The 12,500-nt window shown below is 45.1% G+C and overlaps 1 protein-coding gene across 3 annotated transcripts in view; it reads right to left on the bottom strand.

The window, feature by feature from the left end:
- dlg4b (discs large MAGUK scaffold protein 4b) overlaps positions 1–12,500 on the bottom strand; it is a 33,977-nt gene that overhangs the window by 19,819 nt on the left and 1,658 nt on the right. For 2 of the 3 annotated variants that reach the window (XM_039652537.2, XM_039652538.2), the window contains 3 exons: positions 11,691–11,761; positions 835–996; positions 332–382 (listed from right to left, as the gene is read on the bottom strand). In XM_039652537.2, coding sequence (XP_039508471.1) covers positions 332–382; positions 835–996; positions 11,691–11,761 — 284 coding nt within the window. Of the gene's footprint in view, positions 1–331; positions 383–834; positions 997–9,264; positions 9,371–11,690; positions 11,762–12,500 lie in introns of those variants that run through there. The other variant, XM_039652539.2, reaches the window with a different exon arrangement.

Here is a 12,500-nt window from a genome sequence, read left to right as displayed (position 1 = left end):
ACAACACAGATCAATAATATTGCTAAACACTAAATAACCCCAACTGAGCAAGCCCAAAGCAAGGCGACAGTGGCAAGGAACCAAAACTCCATCAGATTGGATGGAGAAAAAACCTTGGGAGAACCCAGGCTCAGTCGGGGGCCAGTTCTCCTCTGGCTTACATTCATATTGTTTATATATAAATATTAAATATAAATATTGTTTATGTATAAAACGGCGCCATAACATAGAGTAAGAGTGTGTACGTGTATGTAAAAGTATTTAAGAGTATGGTAAGAGTAAGTAAGTGAATGTGAGAGTGTGGTAAGAGGATGTAAGAGTATGGGCTTACCAGTGTGGAGGTGGCGTAGTACGGCGCGTGGCCACTCGGGAGCAACACTGGCTGCAACACACACAACAGCAGGACTAGTTACAGGAGAGGACAGGTAGTTACACAACTGAGACTGACGCGACACTGGACTGAAATGTGAGACATCATTCAGAGTATTAGACTGGAGAGACAACACACACAAGAAAGAGAGAGAGAGAGAGAGAGAGGTCATATTCACTCAACTATGGATTAACTAAGTTAGTTGACCAGCCTCAGATTCACTGGATCTGTCCAGTGTCCTGACAGCAGCTAGCAGGCTTGAATTTCAGTTGTTAAAGTTTTGTGAATTCCATTGATTAGACACTTTTTTTATTATTAACAATCAATTTAGCCTTTAAACACAGAATTTCTGAAAGAATAAAACCGATTTCATCAGGGCCTCGAGGATCAATCACACCAGAGCTCAACCACCGACTGTAAGATAGGCGACGCTAACACACTCCCTTCATGAGCAGGACTCTTACCTTGGCAGGGGACATGTGCATCTGGGGTGTGTAACCGTGGATACCGTCGATGTGGGCGTGGCCAGCGTCACTAAGGTGGAGCATCTCTGCAGACTTCTCTGTGGTCAGGTGGGCGGGGCTGTGCTGCAGGGGCGGAGTCTCCTCGTCATGGTAACGGTACTTCTGCAGAGACACAGGAGAGCATGCACGTTTAAGGCCGGTTCACTCTGAGAACGATAACGATAGTTTGAAAAATCTTTTCTAAATGTAAAAGGATAGTGAAGTCCACACCGCAGCTATAAAAACTCAAAGGAACGGTAATCACTTTCAGAACATTTTTTTTTCCAGCTGATGAACGATAAAAACATTAACAGCCAAACAGAATCCAGAATACATTTACATAACCGGTTATATAAATGTATTCTGGATTCTGGGTTATCACACATTCCTGCTGTTTATAACACCCCAAATCCTGACAAATGTGAGCTAAACAGAATCCATCTGATCATTTAATAATCAAAATCATAAAAACAGGAGTGTACTGAGCTCAGCTCATCAATAACAATACAAAGCTCTTACCTAATATTGAATATGCAATCTGATTTTAATGTTAGATATATATTCATGTTGGTTTTACGTTTATTTATGTAAAAAAAAAGTTTGAAGGTAATGATTCTACTGTACAGTAACAATTAAAGGTGCTGTATGCGTTTTTAGCGGCCTCTAGCGGTGATGTTTCAGAATGCATCAAGAGTGCTCGTGCTCGTGTGCGTGCTCGATCTCAAGAGCGAGCATTCACTACTAGCTACGCGGATACTTTCAAGGCAACGGCGAAAGCACCACACAACATGCTGGAAACTAATGTAAACTCCCACTGCAGTTACAATAATAGCCTACTTTTATCAGCTTGACGTTGAACTAATGCTCTAGCTGTGTTCGCACCATGATAATGTTACAATAAACTGCATTTAGCCGACATGAGGTTATATAGCATAAGCCATTTCACTAACTATTCATGTATCTTTCACAATCAGCAATGTCAACATAGGTGAATGTATAATATGATAACGAAAACGGTTAGTGAACTAAACTGAACAATTTCAGTGTAACAGTAAGATCGTAGGAAGTAACATTCCTGTAATGAACGTGTCTGGAAATGTGCAAGTTATAAACAATATGATAGTAGTGGGATGAGTGACGTTAGTCAGTAACGTTAGATCTAGTAAATAAAATAAGTTACATCCTAAAGCACCTACTTTTTGTTATCCTGGAACATGCTTTTGTATTCATGTCATGTTTCATGTAGTTTACCTTGCTATTTCACTAAAGTTTACGAATTGTACAATGTTGCCGACGCTGGTGCGCGTTTTTGTCTGGAGTCGACCAGATTCGCCGTTTGCCTGACGATATTCTGCAGATAAAACTTTTTTTTGATTTTTATATTTATGTGGAGTTTGAGTTGGAGTGTGTGTTGTGCTGGAGGCAGGACGTTTTGGGGTGTTATCAGACTCCATGTCGTCAGCTGAAGTGCGGTTGGTCGCATAAACTGTATAATGGCCTTCAGAGGTAATAGCAAAACTCAAAAAGTGGATCATTGCAATGTGTGACTACAACCCCTTCAAACACAGGGAATAAAAAAGGATTCATTTTATAAAAAAAAAAAGGTTACATATAGGACCTTTAAGAAAATGTAATTGCTTGAATACATAAATATAATAAATAAAATGTACACTAAAAATAGTAACAATAAAAATATGATCAAAATTAAGTAGTGGATATAATAGAATTACATTAATATTACCCATCTGACTGACCTGAAAAAAATTGCACTAATCTGTCAAAAACACATCAAATGAAGGACAGGGTACTTATCTGACATCACTTCCTGTTTGATAGACTTCCTGTCACAAAACAATGGCTTCCTGCATAAAAAAAAACACTAACTCTGCTTTTCAAATATGATATTATATAAATAAATATTCAGGTTCATGAGATTTTATTTATACTTACAGCACTTTAAACTGCAAAAGATATTAAAATAAATTTTGATTTCGAAATGTTAACTGAATAGCAGAGGGACATGAACCACACACACATTCACAATCTCACACACACTCTCTACGAACACACACACTCTCACAGACTTTCTCTCACTCACACACACACACTTTTGTAACCGGCCAGACGGGGGCGACACAGAGCTGCTCAGTATTCCCCTCAGTGCCCACTGCAGAGCTGATGAAGATGATGTCATCAAAGAGGGACGACACTCCAATCAGACCCTCAACAAGCTGCTTTCGAGCATTCTGTGACCATACAAGCGTTCATGAGATGCAACACACACACACACACACACACAAACACTGCAACATCAATATTACTCCTGAGAGCAGAAACAAACCAGAATCACCTGAATATGAAAAAGTTTATGACCATCATAAACTCAATCAAGTGTGTGTGTGTGTGTGTGTGTGTGTGTGTGTGTGTGTGTGTGTGTGTGTGTGTGTGTGCTTCCCATGCTCGCTCGCTCTCTCTCATTCAATGCACGATGCTAGTCCAGTCACCATGGAAACTGGCTCTGATAGCATGGTTGCATAGCAACTGACATCACCAGGAACACAGAAATAAAGATGAAAGAGAAACAAATGACGATCTTCAGATTTATGAATGAGTGTGTGTGTGTGTGGGGGGGGGGGGGGTGTAACTGCAGGATTTGAGCTGAACTCTGCAGCACTAAACCACCTAGTTAGGGTTGTGTTAGTTGATTCCTAAAGAGTGAAACACTGTGAAGCTTTCAGAAGATTAGATTGAGCGGCATGTTAACTTCTGATTCAGCCAATCATGTTTGAGGGGCGGGGCTATTCGTTTACTGACCAATGAAGTGTGTGAATTAAGTGATCAGGAAACATGTTTCAATCAGCATTATTGCAGTTCAACTTAATGACACTAATGAAGCAGAAATATCCAATTCACCTTTGGAAACGACACGACTGATTCATCAGCTGATCCTGATCCTACAAAAATAAACATTTATGCACAGAGAATATTTAGCTCAAGAAAAATACAAAGTTCTGTCATAAAACTCTAGATGGCGCAGGCTGATAGGTCCTTAACTCGATCTGATTGCAATCACATCATTCTCTATAGGGCACAGCTAATTGGTTCCTGCTGTATCAGCAGCCAATGAGCTCGCTGTTCAACCTTCAAAAGAGTTTCAGAAACCCTCCACCTTCCCCACCTCCACCTGTAGACCTGTACTGGTGACTCATGAGCGCTTCAGAAACCCTCCACCTTCCCCAGCTCCACCTGTAGACCTGTACTGGTGACTCATGAGCGCTTCAGAAACCCTCCACCTTCCCCAGCTCCACCTGTAGACCTGTACTGGTGACTCATGAGCGCTTCAGAAACCCTCCTCCTTCCCCAGCTCCACCTGTAGACCTGTACTGGTGACACATGAGCGCTTCAGAAACCCTCCACCTTCCCCAGCTCCACCTGTAGACCTGTACTGGTGACTCATGAGCGCTTCAGAAACCCTCCACCTTCCCCAGCTCCACCTGTAGACCTGTACTGGTGACTCATGAGCGCTTCAGAAACCCTCCACCTTCCCCAGCTCCACCTGTAGACCTGTACTGGTGACTCATGAGCGCTTCAGAAACCCTCCACCTTCCCCAGCTCCACCTATAGACCTGTACTGGTGACTCATGAGCGCTTCAGAAACCCTCCACCTTCCCCAGCTCCACCTGTAGACCTGTACTGGTGACTCATGAGCGCTTCAGAAACCCTCCTCCTTCCCCAGCTCCACCTGTAGACCTGTACTGGTGACACATGAGCGCTTCAGAAACCCTCCACCTTCCCCAGCTCCACCTGTAGACCTGTACTGGTGACACATGAGCGCTTCAGAAACCCTCCACCTTCCCCAGCTCCACCTGTAGACCTGTACTGGTGACATATGAGCGCTTCAGAAACCCTCCACCTTCCCCAGCTCCACCTGTAGACCTGTACTGGTGACATATGAGCGCTTCAGAAACCCTCCACCTTCCCCAGCTCCACCTGTAGACCTGTACTGGTGACATATGAGCGCTTCAGAAACCCTCCACCTTCCCCAGCTCCACCTGTAGACCTGTACTGGTGACATATGAGCGCTTCAGAAACCCTCCACCTTCCCCAGCTCCACCTGTGTAGATCTGTACTGGTGACTCATGAGCGCTTCAGAAACCCTCCACCTTCCCCAGCTCCACCTGTAGACCTGTACTGGTGACACATGAGCGCTTCAGAAACCCTCCACCTTCCCCAGCTCCACCTGTAGACCTGTACTGGTGACATATGAGCGCTTCAGAAACCCTCCACCTTCCCCAGCTCCACCTGTGTAGATCTGTACTGGTGACTCATGAGCGCTTCAGAAACCCTCCACCTTCCCCAGCTCCACCTGTAGACCTGTACTGGTGACACATGAGCGCTTCAGAAACCCTCCACCTTCCCCAGCTCCACCTGTAGACCTGTACTGGTGACATATGAGCGCTTCAGAAACCCTCCACCTTCCCCAGCTCCACCTGTGTAGATCTGTACTGGTGACACATGAGCGCTTCAGAAACCCTCCACCTTCCCCAGCTCCACCTGTAGACCTGTACTGGTGACTCATGAGCGCTTCAGAAACCCTCCACCTTCCCCAGCTCCACCTGTAGACCTGTACTGGTGACTCATGAGCGCTTCAGAAACCCTCCACCTTCCCCAGCTCCACCTGTAGACCTGTACTGGTGACACATGAGCGCTTCAGAAACCCTCCACCTTCCCCAGCTCCACCTGTAGACCTGTACTGGTGACTCATGAGCGCTTCAGAAACCCTCCACCTTCCCCAGCTCCACCTGTAGACCTGTACTGGTGACTCATGAGCGCTTCAGAATCCCTCCACCTTCCCCAGCTCCACCTGTAGACCTGTACTGGTGACATATGAGCGCTTCAGAAACCCTCCACCTTCCCCAGCTCCACCTGTAGACCTGTACTGGTGACATATGAGCGCTTCAGAAACCCTCCTCCTTCCCCAGCTCCACCTGTAGACCTGTACTGGTGACACATGAGCGCTTCAGAAACCCTCCACCTTCCCCAGCTCCACCTGTAGACCTGTACTGGTGACACATGAGCGCTTCAGAAACCCTCCACCTTCCCCAGCTCCACCTGTAGACCTGTACTGGTGACATATGAGCGCTTCAGAAACCCTCCTCCTTCCCCAGCTCCACCTGTAGACCTGTACTGGTGACTCATGAGCGCTTCAGAAACCCTCCACCTTCCCCAGCTCCACCTGTAGACCTGTACTGGTGACATATGAGCGCTTCAGAAACCCTCCTCCTTCCCCAGCTCCACCTGTAGACCTGTACTGGTGACACATGAGCGCTTCAGAAACCCTCCACCTTCCCCAGCTCCACCTGTAGACCTGTACTGGTGACTCATGAGCGCTTGAGAAACCCTCCACCTTCCCCAGCTCCACCTGTAGACCTGTACTGGTGACTCATGAGCGCTTCAGAAACCCTCCACCTTCCCCAGCTCCACCTGTGTAGATCTGCTAGGGGTGATTATGCTATCTCGTGCAGCCGCAGCATGTCTCATCAGTCTCAGCAGCGTGTCGTCTATATAAGTCCTGTACCCGCTCTAAAGCAGCAGCAGCAGCAGCAATAACCAACAGCAGCATACAATATAATAAATTATATATACAATATAGCAAATACACAATGAACTAAATTGACAATGGAAAACTATGTACAAGTGTAGAAATGTTGTGCAGAAATGTAAGGGAATGTGAATAAGAGGCATGGTGTGCTAAATGTCACGCCTAGTTTTACAACAAACAGCACACAAAGTCCACAAACAGGATCCTCACAGAAGTCCCTGGTTTTGTTCAGATGTTAAAAGATGTAGTGCAGTCCAATGTTGACCACACCATCCACAGACCTGTTCGCTCTCTGGGCAAACTGAAGAGGATCCAAGCTGGGGTCCAGTGATGTCCTTCAGGTGGGCTAACACCAGTGTTTCAAATGAGTTCATGATCACAGATGTCAAAGCAAAAGGTCGGTAGTCATTCAGACCTGTGATTGTGGGTTTCTTTGGGATGGTATGATGGAGGAAGGAACTTCACACAGCTCCAGTGATCTGTTAAAGATGAAGGCCTGATGGACAGCCCAGGTTTTTAGAGAGGCTGGTGAAACGGCATCTGGGTCTGGTGCTTTCCTCGGCTTCTGTTTCCGGAAGACCCGACACACATCTTCTTCACAGACCCGAAGTATAGGAGGGGGATCTGGAGGTGTTGATGAGTGTATGGAGAGAAAGCCAGAATGGGAGTGAGGTGTGCGAGGCAGCGTTTTTCAAACCTGCAATAAAACTCATTCAGTTCGTCAGCCAGTTGGGGGGGGGGGTGTCTTGTAGATAGTAATGTCTTGCAAGACTTTCCACATTGATGCAGGGTCGTAGGCTTTCTCAGCTTTTCAGAATAGCACCTCTTAGCCACTCGGATCTCTTTTGTCCCACTTAAACAAGACTCTGTCCCCATTCCTTTCAGCATCTTCTCTGGCCTGACGAAGTTGTTTGACGGAGTTTTGCAGTGAACCAAAGTTTGTCATTGCTGTAAGTTAAATCCAGATCCAGGAATGCACATATTCTCACAGAAATGCACTCGAAGGAGGCTTTGCTTCATCAGTCCATCTCTTTACAGTCTGAATTACAGTTATAGCCGATTACAGTTCCTGCATGTGGGTCGGTATAAGATGAACCAGACCGTGATCAGAGATCCCCAGACTGAGTGATATGCACTGTGGTGTAGCAGTAGACCAGTTCATTACTGCCTCTGGTGGGGCCTGTAATGTGCCGGCTGTATTTTGGCAGTCCACAGGAGAAATTTGCTTTATCAAAGACTCTAAGACGACTCCAGGATTATGACGGAGTCCGGGTGTTGATGTTATCCATTACCATGTCTAACACTCTGAGAGTTGTCATGACAGAAATATATTTCACAATACACAGTTTCAAAGCAGCTTTACATAAAATCATGATGTTTATAATATCTCCATGCCTTAGAGTTGAATTTATCAGATTACACACTTCTCAGGCGCTAATAATGACCTAAACAGAGAGAGTTTTACTGAAAACTAAGCCAACATTTCATTACTACTGTATATGGTAGTATATGTATACTGTAAAAGGTATATTTTAAAAAAAAATTAAAGTATTGTTTGCAGGGCAATTCACAATTTTAAAATAGTTTTCACTGGATAAATTTAGCTTGGTTAAACTTTCAATTGAGACCTAATTAAGGGTGATTACTAAAAAGGCAACAAAACTAAAAACTACAGGACAGTTAGCAGACTAAGAGCCAATGAAAACATGTGGTGAGCTGAGATCTGGTGGAATGGCGGAAGTTCTTTCATAAACCGTGACATAAAGCTCGCACTAGAGGCAAACAAACACACCGCGCTTCAATACCTGTGAGATGTGGTCAGATCAACCTGCAGGAGTAGATCCACACGATCCAGACTGACACCACATCTCAGGAACGCCTGCCCATAAACACACCGTCCAACCAACCACATGATGCTCATTATCACACACTGATATCTGCGGCTCCCCCTGCTGGATCCTCATGAAGGTTCATTACCATCAAACCAGGAGACATGCAGCACAGACCAGTGAAGCCACAACTGCCCTCAGTAAAGAACACGCCGATATCATGAGCGTCGGCGGAAGCTGCATGTGTCCTTCAGGAGATTCAGTTTCGGGAAATGTTCAAAAAGAACAGCAAAAGCCAGAGTTCCACTGATGCTAATGATCTCGAGGTGGGATTTACATCATCACTTCTAGAAGTGTACGTTCGCTGAGGACATTCAGTTGTGGCTTGTGTACTGTTCACATCAAGACTGATAACTCTGTTTATACAGTTCTGTTTATTCGAAGCAAGATGCAATGTAGAACAATAAATATACCAAAAACTATAATAACTAACAAAATCATTATTTTTATTATAAGCACTGCCGTTTTGTTGTCAGTCACTTTGAACGCTCAAGCTCTTTATAGCAGAATGGATTCTGATTGGCTGTCAATGTTTTTACACACACACATACTCTCTCTCTCACAAACATACTCACACACACTCGCTCACTCCCTCACTCACTCACACACACACAGGTGGAAATCACCAGTAATACTGAACACAGAACACACCTGCTTGCTCTTCAGAGAGCAGAAACAGTTAGACCAGCACAACTGGTGTGTGTGTGTGTGTGTGTTATATAAAGTGATATGAGATGCTCCGCATACACACACACAGCTGTCTAAATGAGACGAGAGCTCGAGACGACAGTGGCGCTGATCGCGGGCGCGTGCTGCAGTATTTAGACACATCGCACACACAGACACAGACACACACACACACACACACACACACAGGCGCGCGGGCTGCAGCAGTCTTACCTTAGTGGTCACTATACACAGGCAGTCCATGTCAGGACTGAAGGGCGACAGACGCGCTGAATCCCCCCACCCTCCCCTGTCTCTCCCTCCGCCTGTCGAGCCTCCTCTCCTCTCTCTCTCACTCACTCACTCTCTCTCACTCACTCTCTCTCTCGGCTCGCGCGGGTGGGGGGACGCGAACAACAGAGCAACGCGCGCGTGAAAACATGAACGGAAACACAGAGAGAGGCGGTGGGTGACTACTGTTGCCACAGCAGCGAACTGTTGTTGCTCTGGCAACTGTAGAGCAGTTGCCATGGAGACTGAGAGAGGCTGTATGACATACAGGGTCAAAGTTGAAACCCCAAAGACTCGAACAACCGAGGGATCTGTCATCTACAGCCCAACATCCAAAGCGCGAAAGTACAGGCAGCTGGCCGTGAGTTCATTTCCTCTACATCAGAATTTCACGTTTTCAGTCTTCATGAAAGAGAAGTTGTGCTGGTCATTTCTACCCTTTTGTGACGTATCTGAGTGAAACACTTCTGGAACAAGAAAAAATTTAGGTTATTGTTATTATAATTATTGTTATAGTTAACGTTACCATATAGTTATTTTACTTGTGGTTATAGTTATCATTATGTTTATCATATTTATAGTTAATGTTATGGTTACAGTTATGGGTCTTAAAAAGATTATTCAATGATGGCATGATGTCATTTTAATAAAACTTGTTTGTCTATATAGTAGAAAGAGTTAGAAAGAGGCCCAAAAAAGAGTTAAATCAGTGGACATGGCTAGAGAACATCTCAGATTACGTATGTAACCATGGATCCTTGAAGAAGGAACTCAAACTGGGGTGCGTTTCCCGTACAACGACGTAGTTTGCTGATTTACACCATAGTACGATGCATCGTTGGATAAAACAACTAGCTAGTCACGGCTGTTTCCCGAAACCCACTGTCGCAAAGTTTCGTTCAACCACGTTGGTTTCGCACGGGGTGGAGTAGTAACTTCTTGTAATGAAACTGTTTGAGATCCAATTAACGCTAGATTTGTTTTATATAAATTACAGACATGTCATCTGAGGACTATTTCTAATTGTTCTCAGTTGTTTTGCTTTATTACCAGACTCAATATTTGGCTCGTTCTTACGAGCACGTTCGCACATGCGCACTCTTCAAACACGTTACTTCAAGTCTTTTCACAAACTAAAAGACGTAAATTACATTTGTATGAATTCTAAATAAAAGGCACCGGTTGTACTGAATGTCAGCTTGCTAATTTTGCTCAATATAAGGATTTATTACCTCCAAATGTCATGCAATACAGAAACGATGCCTCTAACCACAGGTCGAGAGCTGTCGTTCAAAACACACAACTCTGCGATGCTGTTTGCGAATGTTCGTTGGAACGATGGTTTCGGGAAACACCGACTCGTTGAACTATGCAGATAACGACGGAACTTGCAACCATAGTTGGCTAACGATACTTTCGGGAAACGCACCCCTGGTCGAGACGCTGTGGGAATGCCCACAAGTGCGAAAACAGACCAATGGCGCGATGGAACATCATGGTGACGTCATCGACCAGGAAACTATAAAGCATAGCCAATCAAACCGCGCTAGCTTCTGATAGGCTCACTCACAGGCATGCAGGGAGTATGGCAGGGCGATGCAGCATCTCCTTTTCTCTTTAGGGAACCAGCGTTACACATATAACCTGAGACATGCCTTTGAAGGGAACTCCAGCTGGATCGAAACGCTGTGGGAACTGCCGTATGTGTGAATCACACTAGCACACTAGGGCAAGAGAACTCCGGAACCACCCGACCCACATCTAGGCTTAGGAACCTGACACAGGTGAGCGGAGAGGACCAGCATCACAGATGTCATTCAGTAAAGCTCCTGACCGGCCGACTCGTGCGCAGGTGAGATAGCGTGATCTTGACAAATGCTCATTTGCACTCATGTAAACACAACAGTTTTTCTTCCGCAATCACACGTCGTCTGCGCTTTGTTTCCCGGCGGACCGAAAATAAACGCGACACTCGCGCCCCCGGAAATCCGACAAAATTCAACCAATCAGATGACGACTTCGACATTCCTGAAGTGTTTCCAGTTAAGTGTACCATATGCATCAGACGTTTAGCCAACGTTCTGTGGGCGTGACGTCTGAGGCTGAGACTAGACAGAGGGCTGCAGCAATCTCTTCTGCCAAAAACTACAACTCCCACAATACACTTCTGATTTTGGCGCCACCCCCTCTGTCCGTGGGAAAAATTCAGAAGTTTGATCAGTAGTTTTAACAAAAGCATTTTGCATCATCTGTGCATGCAATTCACATTGTTCATGTACACATCCTACAAACAATAGAACAATACAGACTTCAGATGTGATTCACACACACACACACACACACACACACACACACACACACACACTCACCAGCCCTGGTGAGAGCACTCGACCTCCGGTTTGATTCTCAAACACAGTCAGCTCATAAAACTCCTGAATGTCTGCGGGAGAAAAACACACTTGATATTAAACTCACAATGAAATCAAGTTTTTCATGTAATATTGCAGTGTTTATTGTGAATGATTTATGGGTGCACATCATCATTATTGTGTTAATAATCTTGAATCAGAATCAGTTCCTCTTGCAGCATCTCTTCTCTGATGACGAGGGCGGGGCTTTAACCTGTCACTCACATGAGATCAGCCAATAGCAAACCACAACCATCCAATCAACTCCCCACAGACACACTCAAGCCCCGCCCACATTAGTTCTTGTTCCCAAAGCGTTTCACTCGGATATCCGGCACAAATAAGAGACGGCGAAGAAAAGACGAACGCAACTTCCATTTCAAGCTAATTCACGTGTCCAGAGGATTATGGGCAGATTCATTGGACATCTTTTAGCATGTTGTTCTGATTAGTGTTGGAGTGTCTGCGTGTGAATTAACAGTGTCTCAGCCACCAGCAGGGAATCCTGATGCTGATTGACAGCTCCATTCATCCTCAGGAACCAATCGAAAGTAGCTCATATGCCAGGACACGCCCCCAGATCTGTCTAATCTGATGGTGTCATGCGTGTAAATCTCTCAATGACAGATTACACAGTAAATATAGAGAGTTCACAGTGGTACTCATGGCTGATTAGCTCTGTCTGTGTGTGTGTGTGTCTGTGTGTGTGTGTGTGTGTGTGTTTGTGTGTGTGCTTGTGTGAGTGAGTGAGTAAATGAGTGTGTGAGAGTT

The sequence above is a fragment of the Pimephales promelas genome, chromosome 20 (assembly GCF_988280905.1).
Source record: "Pimephales promelas chromosome 20, fPimPro1.hap1.1, whole genome shotgun sequence".
Taxonomy (NCBI): Eukaryota; Metazoa; Chordata; class Actinopteri; order Cypriniformes; family Leuciscidae; genus Pimephales; species Pimephales promelas.
This window is presented reverse-complemented; position numbering and strand designations above follow the sequence as displayed.